The following is a 22,908-nucleotide window of genomic DNA, read 5'->3' as shown; positions in this document are numbered from 1 at the left end:
AACTTTCATGGGTGGAAGTTGGCGGGGGCCTCTGCCAACTTGCCAACTTACTTACTTGCCAACTTTCATGGGTGGAAGTTGGCGGAGGCCTGTGCCAACTTGCCAACTTACTTGCCAACTTTCATGGGTGGAAGTTGGCGGAGGCCTGTGCCAACTTGCCAACTTACTTACTTGCCAACTTTCATGGGTGGAAGTTGGCGGAGGCCTGTGCCAACTTGCCAACTTACTTACTTGCCAACTTTCATGGGTGGAAGTTGGCGGGGGCCTCTGCCAACTTGCCAACTTACTAGACAACTTTCATTCAGGGAAGTTGGCGGGGGCCTCTGCCAACTTGCCAACTTACTTTCTTGCCAACTTTCATGGGTGGAAGTTGGCGGGGGCCTCTGCCAACTTGGCAACTTACTTGCCATCTTTCATGGGTGGAAGTTGGCGGGGCCTGTGCCAACTTGCCAACTTACTTACTTGCCAACTTTCATGGGTGGAAGTTGGCAGAGGCCTCTGCCAACTTGCCAACTTACTTGACAACTTTCATGGGTGGAAGTTGGCGGGGGCCTCTGCCAACTTGCCAACTTACTTACTTGCCAACTTTCATGGGTGGAAGTTGGCAGAGGCCTGTGCCAACTTGCCAACTTACTTGACAACTTTCATTCAGGGAAGTTGGCGGGGCCTGTTTGAACTTGCCAACTTACTTGCCAACTTTCATACTGGGAAGTTGGCAGGGGCCTCTGCCAACTTGCCAACTTACTTACTTGCCAACTTTCATGGGTGGAAGTTGGCGGGGGCCTCTGCCAACTTGCGAACTTACTTACTTGCCAACTTTCATGGGTGGAAGTTGGCGGAGGCCTGTGCCAACTTGCCAACTTACTTGCCAACTTTCATACTGGGAAGTTGGCAGGGGCCTCTGCCAACTTGCTAACTTACTTACTTGCCAACTTTCATACAGGGAAGTTGGCGGGGGCCTCTGCCAACTTGCCAACTTACTTACTTGCCAACTTTCATGGGTGGAAGTTGGCGGGGGCCTCTGCCAACTTGCCAACTTACTTTCTTGCCAACTTTCATGGGTGGAAGTTGGCGGGGGCCTCTGCAAACTTGCCAACTTACTTGACAACTTTCATGGGTGGAAGTTGGCGGGGGCCTCAGCCAACTTGCCAACTTACTTTCTTGCCAACTTTCATGGTTGGAAGTTGGTGGAGGCCTGTGCCAACTTGCCAACTTACTTGCCAACTTTCATGGGTGGAAGTTGGCGGAAGCCTGTGCCAACTTGCCAACTTACTTACTTGCCAACTGTAATGGGTGGAAGTTGGCAGAGGCCTCCGCCAACTTCCCCATTGAAAGTTGGCAAGTAAGTTGGCAAGTTGGCAGAGGCCCCCGCCAACTTCGGCTCATCAAGGTTGGCAAGTAAGTAAGTTGTCAAGTTGGCAGAGGCCCCCGCCAACATCCCCATGGAAAGTTGGCAAGTAAGTTGGCAAGTTGGTAGAGGGTCCCACCAACTTGGAAACTTCCACAAGTTTGCTATTGAATTATGTAACAGACGATAGCCACTGACTTGGTATTTCAGAGTTTGAAGTTGTACCCAAGAGGGGGAAGTTGGTCGACGAAACCTGAAACTTGTACATTCTGCATATCATTAGCATCTCATTGTCGGCTACATGGACTGTCTGCCGGAAGTTGGCGGGGGCCTGTGCCAACTTGCCAACTTACTTGCCAACTTTCATGGGTGGAAGTTGGCGGGGGCCTCTGCCAACTTGCCAACTTACTTACTTGCCAACTTTCATTGATGAAAGTTGATGGCGGCCTGTGCCAACTTGCCAACTTACTTACTTGCCAACTTTCATGGGTGGAAGTTGGCGGGGGCCTCTGCCAACTTGCCAACTTACTTACTTGCCAACTTTCACGGGTGGAAGTTGGTGGAGGCCTGTGCCAACTTGCCAACTTACTTGCAAACTTTCATACAGGGAAGTTGGCGGGGGCCTCTGCCAACTTGCCAACTTACTTTCTTGCCAACTTTCATGGGTGGAAGTTGGCGGGGGCCTCTGCCAACTTGCCAACTTACTTGACAACTTTCATTCAGGGAAGTTGGCGGGGGCCTCTGCCAACTTGCCAACTTACTTTCTTGCCAACTTTCATGGGTGGAAGTTGGCGGGGGCCTCTGCCAACTTGCCACTACTTACTTGCCAACTTTCATGGGTGGAAGTTGGCGGGGCCTCTGCCAACTTGCCAACTTACTTACTTGCCAACTTTCATGGGTGGAAGTTGGCGGGGGCCTCTGCCAACTTGCCAACTTACTTGACAACTTTCATGGGTGGAAGTTGGCGGGGGCCTCTGCCAACTTGCCAACTTTCTTTCTTGCCAACTTTCATGGGTGGAAGTTGGTGGAGGCCTGTGCCAGCTTGCCTACTTACTTGCCAACTTTCATGGGTGGAAGTTGGCGGAAGCCTGTGCCAACTTGCCAACTTACTTACTTGCCAACTTTCATGGTGGAAGTTGGCGGGGGCCTCTGCCAACTTGCCAACTTACTTGACAACTTTCATTCAGGGAAGTTGGCGGGGGCCTCTGCCAACTTGCCAACTTACTTACTTGCCAACTTTCATGGGTGGAACTTGGCGGAAGCCTGTGCCAACTTGCCAACTTACTTGCCAACTTTCATGGGTGGAAGTTGGCGGAAGCCTGTGCCAACTTGCCAACTTACTTACTTGCCAACTTTCATGGGTGGAAGTTGGCGGGGGCCTCTGCCAACTTGCCAACTTACTTGACAACTTTCATACTGGGAAGTTGGCGGGGGCCTCTGCCAACTTGCCAACTTACTTTCTTGCCAACTTTCATGGGTGGAAGTTGGCGGGGGCCTCTGCCAACTTGCCAACTTACTTGACAACTTTCATTCAGGGAAGTTGGCGGGGGCCTCTGCCAACTTGCCAACTTACTTTCTTGCCAACTTTCATGGGTGGAAGTTGGTGGAGGCCTGTGCCAGCTTGCCTACTTACTTGCTAACTTTCATGGGTGGAAGTTGGCGGAAGCCTCTGCCAACTTGCCAACTTACTTACTTGCCAACTTTCATGGGTGGAAGTTGGCGGGGGCCTCTGCCAACTTGCCAACTTACTTGACAACTTTCATTGGTGGAAGTTGGCGGGGGCCTCTGCCAACTTGCCAATACTTTCTTGCCAACTTTCATGGGTGGAAATGGTGGAGGCCTGTGCCAACTTGCCAACTTACTTGCCAACTTTCATACTGGGAAGTTGGCGGGGGCCTCTGCCAACTTGCCAACTTACTTACTTGCCAACTTTCATGGGTGGAAGTTGGCGGGGGCCTCTGCCAACTTGCCAACTTACTTGACAACTTTCATGGGTGGAAGTTGGCGGGGGCCTCTGCCAACTTGCCAACTTACTTTCTTGCCAACTTTCATGGGTGGAAGTTGGTGGAGGCCTGTGCCAGCTTGCCTACTTACTTGCCAACTTTCATGGGTGGAAGTTGGCGGAAGCCTCTGCCAACTTGCCAACTTACTTACTTGCCAACTTTCATGGGTGGAAGTTGGCGGGGGCCTCTGCCAACTTGCCAACTTACTTGACAACTTTCATTCAGGGAAGTTGGCGGGGGCCTCTGCCAACTTGCCAACTTACTTGCCAACTTTCATACAGGGAAGTTGGCGGGGCCTGTGCCAACTTGCCAACTTACTTACTTGCCAACTTTCATGGGTGGAACTTGGCGGAAGCCTGTGCCAACTTGCCAACTTACTTACTTGCCAACTTTCATGGGTGGAAGTTGGCAGGGGCCTGTGCCAACTTGCCAACTTACTTGCCAACTTTCATACAGGGAAGTTGGCGGGGGCCTCTGATAACTTGCCAACTTACTTACTTGCCAACTTTCATGGGTGGAAGTTGGCGGGGGCCTGTGCCAACTTGCCAACTTACTTGACAACTTTCATTCAGGGAAGTTGGCGGGGCCTGTGCCAACTTGCCAACTTACTTGCCAACTTTCATAGTGGGAAGTTGGCAGGGGCATCTGCCAACTTGCAAAATTACTTACTTGCCAACTATCATGGGTGGAAGTTGGCGGGGGCCTCTGCCAACTTGCTAACTTACTTGCCAACTTTCATGGGTGGAAGTTGGCGGGGGCCTGTGCCAACTTGCCAACTTACTTACTTGCCAACTTTCATGGGTGGAAGTTGGCGGGGGCCTCTGCCAACTTGCCAACTTACTTACTTGCCAACTTTCATGGGTGGAAGTTGGCAGAGGCCTGTGCCAACTTGCCAACTTACTTGCCAACTTTCATACAGGGAAGTTGGCAGGGGCCTCTGCCAACTTGCCAACTTACTTACTTGCCAACTTTCATGGGTGGAAGTTGGCGGGGGCCTCTGCCAACTTCCCCATTGAAAGTTGGCAAGTAAGTTGGCAAGTTGGCAGAGGCCCCCGCCAACTTCGGCCCATGAAAGTTGGCAAGTAAGTAAGTTGGCAAGTTGGCAGAGGCCCCCGCCAACTTCCCCATTGAAAGTTGGCAAGTAAGTTGGCAAGTTGGCAGAGGGTCCCACCAACTTGCTAACTTCCACAACTTGGCAAAGGGCGCCACCAACTTCCATGCATGAAAGTTGGCAAGTAAGTAAGTTGGCAAGTTGGCAGAGGCCCCCGCCAACTTCCCCATTGAAAGTTGGCAAGTAAGTTTGCAAGTTGGCAGAGTGTCCCACGAACTTGGAAACTTCCACAAGTTTTCTATTGAATTATGTAACAGACGATAGCCACTGACTTGGTATTTCAGAGTTTGAAGTTGTACCCAAGAGGGGGAAGTTGGTCGACGAAACCTGAAACTTGTACATTCTGCATATCATTAGCATCTCATTGTCGGCTACATGGACTGTCTGCCGGAAGTTGGCGGGGGCCTGTGCCAACTTGCCAACTTACTTGCCAACTTTCATGGGTGGAAGTTGGCGGGGGCCTCTGCCAACTTGCCAACTTACTTACTTGCCAACTTTCATGGGTGGAAGTTGGAGGAGGCCTGTGCCAACTTGCCAACTTACTTGCCAACTTTCATACCGGGAAGTTGGCGGGGGCCTCTGCCAACTTGCCAACTTACTTACTTGCCAACTTTCATGGGTGGAAGTTGGCGGGGGCCTCTGCCAACTTGCCAACTTACTTGACAACTTTCATCCAGGGAAGTTGGCGGGGGCCTCTGCCAACTTGCCAACTTACTTTCTTGCCAACTTTCATGGGTGGAAGTTGGCGGGGGCCTCTGCCAACTTGCCAACTTACTTGACAACTTTCATACAGGGAAGTTGGCGGGGGCCTCTGCCAACTTGCCAACTTACTTTCTTGCCAACTTTCATGGGTGGAAGTTGGTTGAGGCCTGTGCCAGCTTGCCAACTTACTTGCCAACTTTCATGGGTGGAAGTTGGCGGAAGCCTGTGCCAACTTGCCAACTTACTTACTTGCCAACTTTAATGGGTGAAAGTTGGCAGAGGCCTCCGCCAACTTCCCAATTGAAAGTTGGCAAGTAAGTTGGCAAGTTGGCAGAGGCCCCCGCCAACTTCCACCAATGAAAGTTGGCAAGTAAGTAAGTTGGCAAGTTGGCAGAGGCCCCCGCCAACTTCCCCATTGAAAGTTGGCAAGTAAGTTGGCAAGTTGGCAGAGGGTCCCACGAACTTGGAAACTTCCACAAGTTTGCTATTGAATTATGTAACAGACGATAGCCACCGACTTGGTATTTCAGAGTTTGAAGTTGTACCCAAGAGGGGGAAGTTGGTCGACGAAACCTGAAACTTGTACATTCTGCATATTATTAGCATCTCATTGTCGGCTACATGGACTGTCTGCCTAATTCTGATTGCTATCAGTCATGATGACAGTGATATCTATTAGCCTTGACTTTTCAAAACCACAGTGCACACATTTCATCCAAAAAAGACAATGTAATAGTTTCGGCCATGCATAGCACATTGGCAATTATGTGGCTTTATTTCTTTCAAGTGACTGATAAAAAGGCTGACCTCTGTTTTTTTGCCAAATCAGTTACACTGTACTGTACAGATACTGTATCAAGTGTTATATCACCAGGTGATCCTATCTTCTTACATGATAAACTAATAATGTAACATGTACAAAATATGTAGATACTTGTTTGCAACTCAGCTGTATATATAGAGATGCTACATGTGAGATGTCTTTAATTCAGTTTGGTACATAAAAAAATTTCATCCGTACATTACCAACAGCACATAACATAAACTTAATAACAAGCCTAAAGAGTTTGTGATAAATATACTCTACCATCTCTATATGGTCCCTGATAGCACAGTATCTTTACACAACAGAATTATTCTGTCTGGAGACAAAGAGGGGAATACCCTACGTATACATACGCATGTCATTTATGCCTGTATTGAGAAACAGTGCTTTCTGAACACAATGTCATTTATGCCATGCTGTAGCAGGCATACATGGTCAATGACAGCTTCAGCAGAAGGGCAGGATAGAAACTGAAATAATATTGCTCTGTTTAAAATAAGTAAATATACAGTTTTAGAAAATGCACTACATGCTAAACATTGATAAAACTACAGATTATACACACTGTATGCATGTCATGCCATATACTTCATAAACGGTAATTCAACAATGGGTGGACATGTGTGAGCGGTTACTATGGTTGTGTATTGAGCATATTTGTCATAAATGTTTATGATGCTGCCAATACTGAAATTGAAATTACAAGAAAACTGCCATAGTTGGTCACTAATCCTCAACATCACAGAACATCACAGCCATGCAGTGCAGTCATGGTCATCACTGAGGACAACACTCTTTACACTCAAGTGACGTTGCTTTACTCTGCCAGGAGGCTACAACACAATTCTAACAGAATGATGTGAATTCATAATCTCTCCAAAAATACATTTTGGAGTGTATATCCACATGTCAGCCAATGAGAGTTCTTTTCATATCTTTTATCTACTACTGCTGAACTGTGTTTTGCACTGAGTGAAATGTCATAGTTTGTTCTGCTCAGTTGTTAAATACTTTATTGAATAATCAGCATATACAGAATATACAGAATATAACTTTCTAAATTTGTAACTAAGCCATACAGGTAAGAGAAGAGAAATCTGGGCGTGACTGATGTTTTTCATTTTTACATTAGAATGAAAACTGAAGGTTTACATAAGTTTATTCTTTTACACAGATTCTACACTTTCAACTTCATATTCCACAATATTACTTACAAAAACCACTAGAAATATATAACAATCAGCAACTTTCCTATATTTCATTTTACTACTGTACACTGTCCATTCAGTTGTAAAAAATGACAAAAACATCAAGACTATGGAAAAGAAATCTCACACGTTTGATCCAAAGACAGACATTGGATGTTTACATGACCTTTGACCTCAAAAGTTTTGTATAAACAAGTTTGGAAAAACAGGACAAGATCCACTTTTCCCCAAAAAAAATATACATCTAACCATCATTAAGTCATTCAGTCAGCTATGGCTAGTCCCAAAACTTGGATTTATGTGAAATAACTCTGCTGATCCACAATGTCTTCATGTGAATTGCATTACGCAAGTTCATTTTCTACACTTGGTGGACATGCCTCAACATATTCCGGTATTCCTAGTCAGTATGAGATCAATTGACGCACTGGACAACGGCGCCTTCCGAAATGGCAATACTTTTGACATTTCTTGAAAATTTGACCAAAAAGGCTATTTACAAACTACCGGGCTTTGTATCATTGTACAGCATACACTTTAGTATGCCATTGATCTCAGACAATACCTCCGCTGTCCTATGTCCCAAAACATAAATCTCAGTATTTGGTGAATAACCTTACATTATCAGCTTGGATCAGTGTATTATCAATGCTACTAAATGGCAATAATTTGATAAAGTCTATGAATATTAAAGAGGCCATCCTGGTAAATTACACTATTACAGAGAAGCAATAGACCTGCTACATTAGCTTTGACACTGCTTACTACTGAGATGTATATGTACTGTCTGTGTGAACAGAAAATACATCAGCTTCTAAATGAATGTGAATTGATATCCGAATGTGAACTTTCTACCACTGTCACTCAGTATTTGACTTCACACAACATCATTGTGGCACGATGGATCTACCTGAACACACATTGTAAGCAGTCCACTGTTCATCACAAAATGACATAATTAACATTCACACTTATTGTCAACTTTCCTTCATAGCAAATATCATAAGATTATAAACTATCAAACGTTGTTGTTGCTATGGCAACTCTGTGATGAATACTGGATGACCTACAATCAGATGATAACTTGAAGGCATTCTCTCTAACTCCTCAAAATACCTATCTAATCAGAGTTCTGGTGTCACGGTTCTTCTTAAATTGAATATAAGGAAGCACTTGGCCAGGTCTGAGATGTCTGGGCTGAGTAGAAGTTCACAAAATTTTTACCAAGAAGCATTGCAATAAATCTAGGAACATTTGTTTCACTAGCTGATTCAAATGTTTCTATTCTATTCTATTGTAGAGGAAATGCATGATGCCAAGGTATGTGTTTTTAATGATCCTAAATGTTCAGTAAAGATATTGTAACTTAAATGAAAAGCCATGTATAAAATATTATGTTATTCCCTCCAAAGTTCATCAGCACTTCATACACAAATGTACAGAAGCAAAGGTCAAAGATTAACGATTAAAATCATTTCAACTTGACATGAAGGATTGTGGTTTTTTAATAAACAGATATGCAATGTCAACAGCCATAGTGGTCAATGTGATTGACTTCTGCTTAAATAACTTTTTAATGACTTTGCTAATACTTCAAGGTTTAATAAAAAAATGGATTACACTCAAACGTTGCTAAGCAAACGGATATCTCACTGATATTTTGATGAGTTGACTGTGAGAATTTTCATTGATATGATACTTGAGAATGACCTTGATCAGTTTAATGGTATCATGAATCTTTTTGTGGTATCTATGTATTCCTTATCACCTTGAAATAAATTTCATATCACGTACTTTTGCATTCATGATTTCATTGTTGCAGGTATAACATACATGTATGTCCAGTGTTTTCATAAAGATTTAGGACAATGCCAGTATAACAGTAGATGAATGGTTATGAAACTGTGGTAACATTTCTGCCATACCTAAATATGAATGAAAACATTAATATCTGAGTGAAAACTAGTAGTATGACTAGAAAACTTGGTAAAAATGTACACACTCGGGTATTACTCTTAAAAACAAGACTCAGGTATTATTCTTAAAATCAAGACTGCACATTTCTACCCGATATGTTTGATATACACAGATCACAAAGAACACAGACATACTGGCTTCAATTAACTTTATCTGTGCAATACATGTATCATTAAAACCTATTGTTTTTCTGCTATAAAAGTCTTTTTATCTCAGTGTGGACCCAATGGTCATGCTGAAATCAATGTTTTCTCTCAGTTCATGTGTATGCAGTGACCAACAAATTAACAATTTAATTATGACTGCATTGAGATGATTTTGAAACAGGTGTACATTGTAGATGAGGAGAAATCATACTAAATCTCTTCAGAATAAGAAACAGATTCGTTCAAAAGGTGATAAAATCACAAAGACAAACTGTAAATCCACAAATTATTAGAAGTACAGGTACAGCCCTAGGAATAGCTTGATCATCACTTCACTCAGTACAACACCTGTTGATTAAAACTGTACACATAATTCATAGCCAGGCATAAATACCAGCTTGATTTTCAGTTTAAACATTCCTGGTGACGTGTGAAATCAGGAATGTGGAATCATCCGAATGAATCTATTCCGTTGGATGTACACTATGCACATATTTTCAGTTTTATCAGGTACCTCAGAGACTGGAGGAATAGAGCGGTTATACCTGTATGCACTATTGTATTATTGTGAGCCTTTTCACACCTATCTATCTGTGTATGGTATTACCCATGATGCCTCATAAAACAATGGACAAGGATAAAACAACTGTGTTGAAATATTTATTTACATCATGATTGCAAGTTTGTGTACATCTCTACAGCAATCTAAAATGGGTGAATAATCTGTACACAAAATGACATCCTGAAGAAATACCAAAATCTACTGTTGTCAAGGTTACTACTGTCAAACAAGCGACCTAGCGGCCGATATAGCTCCGCTGTGTTTATGTAGAGAAAAACTATTTTTACACATGTTGATTAGGAAGGTGGAAATCTTTGATAGCTCAATGCAGAGGCCAGAAAAAAGTGGCTAAAATAGCTGCAAAATACACAATTGAAGATTTCATCATACTTTGAATATATCACATCGGATCATCCCTAAGAACATGTCAACCAAAGCTATCTGATGAGTAGTTTTTTGAGAATAAAATTTTCTGACCAAAGATGGCAACAATTGCCCCAAAAAATGAAATTGCAGATTTCATCATAATTTCAAGAGATCAAATTTAGTTCATAACTTCATCTATAGAAACCTGTATACCAAATTTCAAAGCTGTTAGACCAGTACTTTTTTTGAGAAACACATTTTTTGACCAAAAATGGGAAAAATTGCCCCAAAAATTCAAAATTATAGATTTCATCAGAAATTCATTATATATTACTGAACTCATCTGTAGAAACCTGTATACCAAATTTCAAAGCTATCAGACCACTAATTTTTGAGAAAACATTTTTGACCAAAAATGGCAAAAATTGCCCCAAAAATACAAAATTGTAGATTTCATCACAATTTCAATAAATATCATGTAGTTTATCTGTAGGAACCTGTATACCAAATTTCAAAGCTATCAGATAAATAGTTTTGGAAATACACATTTTTTGACCAAAAATGGCGAAAATTGCCCCAAAAATACAAAATTTCAGATTTCATCAGAAATTCAATATATATTACTCAGTTCATCTATAGAAACCTGTATACCAAATTTCAAAACTATTAGACCAGTACTTTTTGAGAAATACATTTTTTGACCAAAAGTGGCAAAAATTGCCTTAAAAATGCAAATTTGCATATTTCTGCACAATTTGAACAAATCTGAAATAGATCATCCCTAGGGACATATGTACCAAATATCAAAGCTATCTGACTGGTAATTTTGAAGAAGAAGATTTTTAAAGATTTTTTTACCAAAAATGACAAAAATTGCCTTAAAAATACAATATGCAAATTTCACCACGATTTGAACAAATCTGACTGAAGTCACCCTAAGTAAACTGCATATCAAATTTCAAAGCAATCGGACAAGCGGTTTCAGAGAAGAAGATTTTTTTACCAAAAACACCAAAAATTGCCCCAAAAATACAAATATGCAAATTTCACCACAACTTGAAAAAACTTAAGTGTAGTCACCACAAGTGAACTGCATATAAAATTTCAAAGCAATTGGACTTGCAGTTTCAGAGGAGAAGGCAATTGTTGACGGACGACGACGACGACGACGGACGACGGACGACGGACGACGACGGACGACGACGGAAAATCAACCTATTTGATAAGCTCCGCGTCGCTGACAGCGGAGCTAAAAACTGGTCCATGACAGTGCAAATATTTCATCATTAGTTTTGATTCCTAAATAATGCTTGTAAATCAGAAACCATGTCCTACATGACAGTTCAATAATCCATTTAAAACATGGACTTATATGAAGACATACTGGTATTAAACTTAAAAGTTGCTGTCATGATGACAGAGCACAATGAATGTTGCCATTCACAATAACTAGTCACTTTGAAAACCAATGAATGCAGTCTTTATATTTATGTAAATGAATAAATTCCTTGCTAAAACTTCAATTTTGAGATTTGACACACCTCATGACTGAGCAAAATTAAAGTACAAAATTTTAAAAGTTCCAAACAGTTCAGTTCATCACGTGTTATATTAACCAAACCTGTTCACCCCTATGCCCTATAAACGGGTCCGTAATCACAATTGATAACAATTGGTTTTGGGCCAAACCATGGTGGTGAAAGGGATAATTAAACTGGCTTTCAATGTCACAAGATCTGCTGCTTTGTATGCTTGTAACATGTATCAGACAGTGTGCAGAACAGAGATTGTCAAAAATTAATACACCTAGATCACAATACACTGTCACTGTCACAATACACTGTTATCATAATAATCCTGTTGTCCAGCAATAAGGTTTGCCAAGAATTGGGATAAAATTGATACTGGATTCAACGCAAGCAGAATTACACCTCAACTTAAGCCTACGCACATTACAAAATAACTATGAACACATTACAACATAACTATAAACACATTACAACATAACCCTCAAGGTGTTTCACCTAATGTTATAAAGAGGCACCCCAGGCCAAGAAAATTAAGAAAGTTGAACTGGAATCCACAATTCTTAGGACATTAGGGCATACCTAAAGAAGTTACAGTTATTAAACGATTTCTTAGAACTGTATTTCAATCATTGGTAAATGTAAAGGTTTCAATTTTGACATTGTTGCAGTATAAAGTCATAATACAAATCTACAACTCACTTTAGAGCTGTGTCTTTGAGCATAGACACTGTCTATGCTTTGAGTAACTTACAGTTGTCACATCATTCTCACAAAGAGAAACAGAGAGGTTAGGCATCGTTAGTTGATCTACTTTTACTTATTTTGAAATATTTTATTTATAACTGTTTACTTGCAATGACCAGGCTTAGACTCCATGAAATAAAATCACTAGGGATATTTACTGTACTTGTTCAAGGAAGCACCAAATACAAAATAATTTTATCATATTCCACTTGTCTTGCAAAGAAATGCAAGGAAAATATTTGTCCTTCTCTGTGGCACAACAAACTCAGTTTTTAATTTACAGTTTACAGTAAAGCAAAAGAGATAATTTTTATCTACTTTGCAGATCTCATATGATATCATTCATGAGTAATTGAGCTTTATGTAGGATGGGCTGACTAGAAAACATCGATACCACATCGTCCAATCACACAATGATATGCATGGATTACAGTGAACTGAATTCTTCAATCAACTGTGCACAGATAGTGAATGATGACAACAGTGTTTTTATGTTGACTCACTTACAAGCTTCTAAAAAACCTGACATAACATTCTTTGCATAGGCACTCCTGGCATAACTATACTGGAATTTGGTCTCTTTCTCTAAAGAAACGAAATTAATGTTTAAAGTCAGATTTGCAATGTAGAAAGTTGACATAAAGGTTACAAACAGTGAATTGAGACACATTCATATTTTTTCAGATAAAACTTTGTTGAATTACAAACAAAAAAGATGATGATGCAAAGGTGTTGATGATGGCTGAATCATTTCACCAATTTAATTGTCCTTTTTGATGCTGTACATTACATTCTGCATTGTACCATAAGCTGCAATTCATACAAAATGTCTGTGAACAAAAAATTCAATATTTTTCCATCAGAAAAAGGGAAATGGTTTTGAAAGACAGTATTTGTATAGGTGCTGGTTTTGAAAATGCATGTATCAAGTTTGTCAGAATTTCAGCTGTACATTCTTTGATAAGTACTTATTTCTTGCTATGTCTACTCTAGATCTAAATGGGTGTTGTCCACTCTAGACTTTAGTGTGAGATTCAAATTACATATTTCTGCCAAAATGTTTGAAGAATTGCAAAATGTCAAAATGTCTGAATATTTGGAATACATACATGTATATACAGGTAAAGAGCATGTGTAATGCAAAAATAAGAAATCAATGTACATATACATGTACATGTACATGTACAAGCTGGCCTTTCAGACTGTTTGTTCAAGTTTTAAAAACTTGTCACATCTACAAAGAGAAATTTTAAAAGTGGGTACATGTATGTACCTTTCAGTTATTTGTATCTGACATTTTCACTGCCTGTAAAAGTGACAGGCTTGCTGATCTGCACAGCTGCATCTTTCAAAATTATAAATCCACGCCATTTACGTTTGGCAAAACTTCTCCAGTCCCTGCCAATGACACAGCACAGTCGATGATCAAGATGTGTCCAACCACAGCTGAAACCATTCCATCGGTCATGGAAAAATTGCAGACTTTGGGAAACCACTTGAGACTGGGTGATTTTGGAAGATGACTCCCTTGGGAAATCAATGAAGGAATCGTCACGACTCAGAAACATCCGGGAATGTGTGAGTGAAATACTGTTGAGAAATTCATGGAAATTTTCCATGTCTTCAACATAGGACTTCCACTGTTTTGTATATTTTCTCCAGTTATCACCAAATTTCATTGTTAGCATTCGCTCAAGATGCTTCCACCTGCCAGGAAAATATTCCCATTTCTTTGAAAACTCCTTCATCACAGACGGAATAGCTTCTGATGGATTTGTCTTTTCCGTCAGCAGGATTCTTTTCAGAAATATATCATAAAGAATGTGTTGCCGAAATATTCCTGCCATTCCTGTCCTGCAAATGTCCTCCAGTTTGCACCAATTTTCCGTATTAGGTAACAGTCCAGCTGATTCCAGCCATCCGGAATATCTTCCCATCGCCAGGCAAAGTTCAGTAAAGCTGTTCTCACTGCTTTCCTCCGTGCCAGCTGATCATTTGGGAAGGACAATTCCCAATTTCCTTCATACGAAGCTGGACATGGGGTATCGTATCCAAAAACACCTGGAAGTTTGCGTTAGACATTTTCCCATGCAAGAAACCAATGTAACTGATGCGTCACACTTACTGATGTAGTGTTCAATACTGCACTGCAGAACAAACTATCAGCAATGCCATCCAGTTGCTATCACTGCCGTAACTAATAACAGATTGGTAATAGCCCCGTTAGTGAATTCTGATAAAGTTATTTTCTCAATCACCTGGAATCTTAAACTCAGTGTAGACAATTGTGTTCACTAAGATTACTGATATCATAGACCTGGCACTGTTAAACACACAACACAGCTTTATCAGATGCAAGGCTTTGTAGCAACTGATATCACAGACTGGCATGTAACTGTGGTCAATAAAATATACATGGACGAGGCCAAGATTATTAATTCCTCACTAAGTGCTCCTCAAGTGTTTAGACATGACTCCGAGATGGAAAAACGGTGATCAAAATTTCCACAAGCAGAAAAAATAGTTTAAGTAGAAGACAGCAGTAATATCTACAATGTACCGTTACCTTGGTATTAGTAGAATAGTCTGAATTCACATGGAAAACATCTCTCGGTAAAAATACTGACAGCAAATAACGTTGACGAAGTCAAAATATGCTTGTTGCTGAGTAGCAGGGCAACTCAAATTAAAGTGCGTTAAATGTGAACGACACTTTGAGACTGGCTGAGATTTATGTAAGGTAGCTGAGTTTATGTCTGAGGTCAAACATAAAAATGCAATGGTCATAAATACTGCCACACACAAATCAGTTGTTGTCCCTCCACAATTGAAAAGACCAAACAAAGAAATTGATTTCAACACATCAGAGCAGGTGGTTCTGTAGCTCAGAGGGGATTTTTACAGAGAGTCAGTCAAATGAATAGTTTTACCACTCTTAGCAACTTGAATAACACTTCCAGAAAAATCTAAAGACAGCCCTGAAGTCTTTTTCTAATGGAGGACTATGGCCACACCAAAGAAATTCTTTGTTTGAAGGACTTGCTTCAAATAAATGTTATAATACACAGTGATTTTATTATACTCATAAGATCATTTATGGTCTAATTTCCTAAATCTTCTGTCAATACTTTTAAATGTTTCATGAGTTCCAATAGAAATTCAACTTCTGACCTTTACTGACCCTGGATAGTGTTGAACCCCCACATGGCAAATGAACCTTATTGTGTTGAACCTCAAACACCCTCCCCCACCACCATGTATGGAGTTTAGAATACAGTGTATCAGTGTTGCAGCCAGGATTTTTAAACCAGGGGACACTGTGTCCCGCCACTGTCTATTTTTGGGGACATTTTGTGTATTTTGGGGACAACATAAACATTAGCAATCACTGTTCCGATGGTATCCTGCATCTCTTAGGCAGTTTGTCGGGAGGTGTAACTTGCATTCTGTCCGATCTCCAACTTATCCACCGTTTGAACGCCTTGCAATTTCAGGATTTTCAAGAAGTGATTCATATTTTCGTGTGGCAATGTCCTCCTTTGCCAACCAATAAACCGACTGCAATACCTTTATCATTTTCTGACAGAGCTCGATTGATGGCGGTGTCGAAACTTCTACGCAAGGCGACTTCTTCAATTGATTGCAAGTGATCACTACCGCGCATATGGCGGTCCAATGTTGATATACGGAAATGTTCACATCCAGACTGTTCAGTAAACGTATTTCGCTTGCCAGTTTCACGACAAATCTTTCAATGTATCTGTTTCTTTTCACTCTTGTATTCCAACCAGTTAGAATACTTTTCATTTTTCCTCCAACTCTGTTGAAACTTTCGTTCAGTGGTTTTCTTTTTCTTCGACTCCGGTGGATCGCACTGTGTCATGTGTTACAATCAGATCGCGTCGAGTGTGAGTCATCACCCTGGGCAACAGACGGTGTTTGATCGTCATTGCGATCGCGATCGGTTGACAAACTCCGAGTTAGACTCGTTAAAAATGATGTAATTCGCTTTTGATGTTCTGCCATATTGAACTTGCCTACTGAAATGCCGTTTAATTGTCGATGCATGGCAACAGAATGGAATTTTCCGCAAACAAAAAGAAAATGCATCAGTCGTCAATCAAATTTGAATCATTTTGCGACTTATTTGTTTCTCAAAACAAACTTCAAGCGTCCGGACTACGACTTAATTTTACGGAAGTAATTGTAGCAGTATCTGCCGCCAATCAGAGCTCTGTCGGACTACAAATGAAAGCACATTGTAATATCAAGTGACGGTTTTAATTAGCTCTGAAAGTACGTAAATAAAAGCCTCAAAAGAAACATGCAAAACAATGGTCGCCGTCAGTGTCAGATATTACTTGCAAACGACACCGCCACAGAGTGGCTCAAAAGCGCGCCCGAGGTGACCCGCGAGATGCAAGAATGCGGGACACAGGTCTCGTTTTGGGGACATTGTCGCAAGGGCCCGTCCTGGCGGCAACACTGGTGTATGCTATACAACAAAATAACAACTCTAGACTGTAACTGACTGGTACACTACATATTTTGCCGAAATAGAAAATTGGACGTTTGAAATTTTGACACATCTTTGAACTATGAGAATATCAAATCAAATCTGAATGGTGAGTGAATATCACACATTAAACCATCAATGGTGTATTGTGGCATTCAGTCAGTGTAAAGAGCACATGATAATAGCACTGATCGCAAATGATGTCATTTTTCTTTCATTAATATGCAAAAATATTGTCCACATTTTCTGCAAGAGAATGATGAAAATAAAACCTGCCAGTTAGTACATGTATTTCAAAGGCTACTATTACCGTAGGTCACACTAATTTATGGCTCAGACTACAAGATGCAACAACAGCCACACATGCAACAACAAAATCTGTATGAATTTCAAGCAGTAGTGTCCGAAGTTGTACACCTGCGGCTATATTTAGTAACAAAGCTGACATTGGCATAATTCTGTTGTTGAAGCATATCCCAGACAGTAGAACTATAAAACCCCTTCACATCTACATGTCAGTGTTCGAAATAATCGGTGGCAATGGTGGCATTTGCCACCAAAAACTGTCAATCTGCCACCAAAATTTTTTTCTGGTGGTATTTTTCTGCCACTAAATTTTGGGTCATCATGTCATCGATCCTACGGCTTGAATGAAGGAACACTGAAGGGTTCCCAGACACTTCGCACCAAAACCACTTCGCACCATACCATCTCGTCCCACACCATTTCGCACCAAAACCACTTCGCACCTAAACAACCTCGTACCAAAACCTCTTCGCCCCAAAAATCACGTCGCCCAAAACCATTTCGCCCCAAAAACGATGCCTCTTCACTCCCCAATTTATCGCTAACCGTTAAAAGCTGAAGATAACCAACCACTGCCAGTGAAGTTTTAATCACCTTTCTATCATCCCAGGACGTACTGAAATCTTGAAATTGTACACATTTCGAGAAAATGACATCGCATCGTGCGATACCGCGCACGGCACCTGAAATGTACCATTTAGTAGTTTGCGTGTTTTTTTTCTAATATACCGTTTATGGTTTCATGGAAGAATAAATGGTTCGTGGTAGCCAAGTTGCAGGTAAAAACAACGGTATGATACATCGTGGCATCGATGATTTAGGACGAATTGACGGAATATACTTTAAGCGAAGTGGTTTTAGTTCGAGGTGGTACTTGGGGCGAAGTGGCGTTGGACGAGGTAGTAGTTGGGACGAGGTGGTTTTGGTGCGAAATGGTTTTGGGACGAAGTTGTGTGGGGCGAACTGGTTTTGGTGCGAAGTGTCTGGACCCCGCTTCGGGAACACGCGTTGTCGGACGGCGGAAAAAACTCATTAAAAAAAAAACCCAAACTAATTGCGACATTTTGGCATGAATGAAAACATAGCGTGAATCCAAACTTGTGATTGGCTAATCTCCATATCGATGACAGCAGCTTTTGTACACTTGACATGTTGTTGTTCTCTGTGATAGCCGCATAATGCAGTCATAGGGCACAAGATAAAAGCATGTTGTGACATTTTGAAAACAAAGCCAAACTGCAGCATGCGTGATTTAATAATAATAAATACTTGCAATTCATTAGCCAGTACAGGCTCAAAATTCCTATCGCCCGACGCCCGTTAAGCGTTGCTAGCGAATTTTGCGGTCGGGCAATTAAAATCAATAATATGCTTCCCGTCCGACGGGCAAGTCCACCAGCGGTTGAATTAACTAAGCTCTGGACAATTCAAGCTTGAAAACGTATTTCATTAGGTCTGTACACGTCTACAATCATTGTAAGTCCTTCAACTCTCAGAAGTGTTTTCTGAAAACCCTTGAAAATCCGCCCGACATCGCAAAATAATCGTTCTTGCTGTTGTAAAACACAAAAGTCGTAAAAATAGAGTTTTGCGACATGTTCTCTCCGACGACACGGAGTGAACTCACTGTTTTGTATGTGTGCCGTAAAGTGGTATGCTCTTGACAGTGGTTGCCATTCTCTTTGTGCAAGCGTATGAGTTGTATGACAGTCGATCGGCTTCACGCGATAGTGTAATTGCACCATGTGCTTTGTAAATGGATGTAAACTTATTCAAAGCCATAGATCTCGGCAATGCTTACTGTTCAACGTAAATCAACACCCAGATGAAAAAGTACAAGTTTACATCGTAGTCGAAACAGGCTCAGTCGACCAAGGAGGCCACATATTGCAGCTACGTAGTGCGTGAGATGCAGACAGTTTCAAATTACGTGACCTTGGTTTTTAGGGATCGGCTCTCACTTACAGAAAACAAATCTGCACTAGAGAGTAACAAAAACGAAACTTGAATCTGCTCTCTTGACGAATACATTTATCAATAAACTTTGAAAGACTGCTGTGCTCAGTGAGCAAACATGTAAACAGGTAAAAGAGTTGCAGATGTACATGTGCGTATGCATTGGCAGATAAACACTAGCAGAGCAGTTGTTTGTGATCTCAGCTTGATAATAAAGAGCAGCAGCCAGCCATGCACATTGTAAATCACACAATCTTATTACTCTTATGCAAAGATTTTAATTTGGACTAGGTTGTGGAAAAATTCCAAATTCAAAGATGTTTTCTAAATAGCAAAAATCTACAGAAAAGACTAAAGTATTCTCACATTTCTTCTGGGACATTTCAGATTTGGTAATAGTCCTTCATTTTAACAAGATGTAGTTCTTGTTTGAATCTGTTTTTTCCCTCTTTGAATTCACTTCATATGGCCAAACTCTTGCTCTCTGTTACAAATTACTGATACAGTTATTAGAAATTTAGGGCAAGTACTTTTTCCTCTCGGGCAAGTAAAAATGAAATTCACGTGTCCCACGGTTAGTAAGTTTGAAAATTTTTTTCGAGGCATGCAGTATAGGTTGACTTTTTGTGACGTGTACTCACCATATTTTCGAGAATTTATAAATTAGAATGAGTATGTGGCAATGACAAAATGTTGTATTGTACTGATCACATAATGTGTTGAACTGCCACCAGAATTTTTCATAATTGCCACCAGATTTCATATCCGGTGGCAAACTTTTGCCACAAGAAATTAAAAGTATTTCTATCCTGCATGTCCATATTAATTTTTAAAAAAAGTGCTTTCAAATTATGATGGATATACATATATAGAAAACATTACTTTTCTTCAAGTTTGATTCTTTTCAAGTTTTCTGTATACAGGCTATTCAATCACTTGAATAATGTACAAGTTTGGACGCAATAAAAATGTTTTATAGGTAGTTTTACTATACAACAAGTCTCCAATATGGAAAGCTTTGACCGAGGTAGTCATTTAATTTTTTACAATATGATATTTTCAGTTGGATGTTCAGTAGTAATGTATCAACTCATACATTTATCTGTTCAAATACTGGTATTAAAAGTAAGACCACATCACAAATGATGTACCAGGTATATCCCAGGCTCTCTAAAGTTACATTATGCAAATTAAGTTGAATTGACCGGTATGAAGATGAACATTACGTTTTCCCTTGTAGAGAAATAATCACTTGTCCAATGATTACCCGTGGAATAAGAAAAGACAGCAAAGCTGTGTGAGGGCGCTATACTACATGTAGCAGCAAGTTTTACTGTATACAGTTATATAGATATGAGGTTTCATATTGACACTGTCATCAAACTTTTATTTGGTGAAAAAATTCGAATTTTCGAAAAAAAATTGTTCAACATTCTGTTACCCCATGAGATGTGGAAAGTTCACAGTTTCTTTATAGATTGCCCATCACTGACTATCACTAAAAGTGATAGTTAGTGTATACACTGCTTATATATACAGAGGAACAAATACATTAAAGAACATAGTATATTCCATTTGATAATGAGAAATAAAACAATAGTACAATGAAGCATTCTCAAAAGATCGTATCATGTGGTAGTGCCACTGTCAAGGCAGGGAATGTTTCATCAAAATTTCTTTCCATACTGTGAAAATTGTCATGGGCTTTATAAAGATGAAATTACAATCAGCATATCATTTGATGTTGTTATGGCATAGACAACAAAAGTAAGGCAGATAAAACACTGTAAGATAGATTGCCACACTCTTGCAAGAGGGGAGACAAACTGTTGAATAATATTCACTGAATTATAGCTTTATCAATACCAGTGAATTTTGTGACGTCATCCATCCAGATTATTACTGATAATGTATTCCAACTTCACTATCCAAGATTGTGGCCACAGATGTTTTCTACATCTAAACATTTACTGGCATTGCCAAATATAACGTACCCCATCACAGCTGATATATGACTCAAGCAAACTTTGAACTCGTAATGTACTCAGCTTTGCCTCATATGTTATATCGTGTAAAATTTGCTTTCGTCCATTATGGGCCAAGGGGCAGTATCGCTTAGGCCAAAATAAAAAATATGTGCTGTTCCGATTACCCGACCTACCCCAATTTTATCCTCCGACCCTAGACTTTTTGAGCTTCATAAACCAGGAAGTAAGCATAACTATATGAAAAAACATGAAACCCATGAAATCACGCGATTTTATTTTATTTTAATAGTTTGATATTCAATTTGAGTGTGTTTCATGAGGAAATTATTTACTGATAGTTTGTTTGAACGCGTACAAAATGCACATTGAGGAATAAAAAAAAATTGAAAAAAAAATTCCCTACCTACCTACCCTATTTTCGAAAACCATGTAATCGGAACAGCACATATTTTTTTATTTGGCCTTAAATATTATATTTTGGAAGATGTCACAAGTTACAGGACTCAAAGCTGGAAATTTTGATGTGTCTTTTATATTTCCTTTGTTTAAGCATAGAGGTTAAAAAGATATCTCCATGGTTTACATTGATTTAGAACTCCATGTGTTGTGATGGGATTGATGTACTGGTACACTGTTGGGATGGCAAAACTCAATCTGTACATCGTGAACTTTTACACAATGGTGTTGTACTGTACTACATGGGAGGACCGAGGACAGACCACAACATGATTACATCATCTACTACCTCCATGATTACATATACACAGACCCATCTCTACATCATATTTAATCAGATTGAACAAAGCTAGATTTACAGAAGTGTTAGATATTATGAACACACTCCTCCTCCAATTTTTCAAAACTCACGCACTTGACTCAAATTAGACTGCCGTTGGCGTCAAACTTCTCTGAAACTGCAGTGATGTGACCCGCAGCTTTCCCGCCACTTGTATGGAGGGTATTATAGCTCTGCATGGCAACAGGGCCCCGGGGAGATGTAACCATGAATACAGCCCTTCCAAGTTCCACGCAAAGCTACCCTCCATGCAAATACGTCGGAGAAGCCCCGGTTTTCACGACTGCATGCATAACTCTGACTGCTACTGCCGTGAATTTTGTTAGTCTGCACGTCATATAGCAGCAGTACATGTACTTCTGAACGATGGTTTCTCCCAAAAAGGGCTTCAAGAAACCTTCCCAGTCTACCCCAGCCTTCTCAAAACCTTCAAATTAATCCCAATCCACCCCATGGCCCATTGCGGCAAAGAAAATTCCTCGACATGGACAAGATGTTGCAGCTACAAAACGGTAAATGAACTTTCTTTGATGAAAGCAACTCTAATTAAATAGTCAACAGCATCTTCTGACGTCAGATTGTTTCATACTTACCCATGTACTCCTCTGTCTCTTCTGTGTTCAAATCGTCTGCGTCCGTACCCGCCATGTTATTTTCAAATTTCCCGCAAATGGAGTACGAAGTTGAGACGACAGCGACACAAAAACCAGTTCTGGCAGTGCAAAGATGGCTGAATACATGAACGGAGGTTAATCTCACTTGGCAAAACTTGTCAGTTGATCATAAATACATCACCTTATTTCGGACAAAGGCAGAAAACGAGC

At 40.4% G+C, this 22,908-nt stretch overlaps 1 protein-coding gene across 1 annotated transcript in view; it reads right to left on the bottom strand.

Annotated features, from left to right (window-relative positions):
• LOC139119635 (DNA helicase MCM9-like) overlaps positions 1-22,908 on the bottom strand; it is a 52,215-nt gene extending 29,307 nt beyond the window's left edge. The window contains 1 exon segment of the mRNA XM_070683498.1: positions 22,678-22,908. Coding sequence (XP_070539599.1) covers positions 22,678-22,732 — 55 coding nt within the window. The 5' untranslated portion in view covers positions 22,733-22,908.

This window comes from Ptychodera flava, chromosome 1 (genome assembly GCF_041260155.1).
Source record: "Ptychodera flava strain L36383 chromosome 1, AS_Pfla_20210202, whole genome shotgun sequence".
In the NCBI taxonomy this organism is placed as follows: Eukaryota; Metazoa; Hemichordata; class Enteropneusta; family Ptychoderidae; genus Ptychodera; species Ptychodera flava.
Note: the sequence above shows the minus strand (reverse complement) of the source record. Positions and strands in the feature narration are given on the sequence as shown.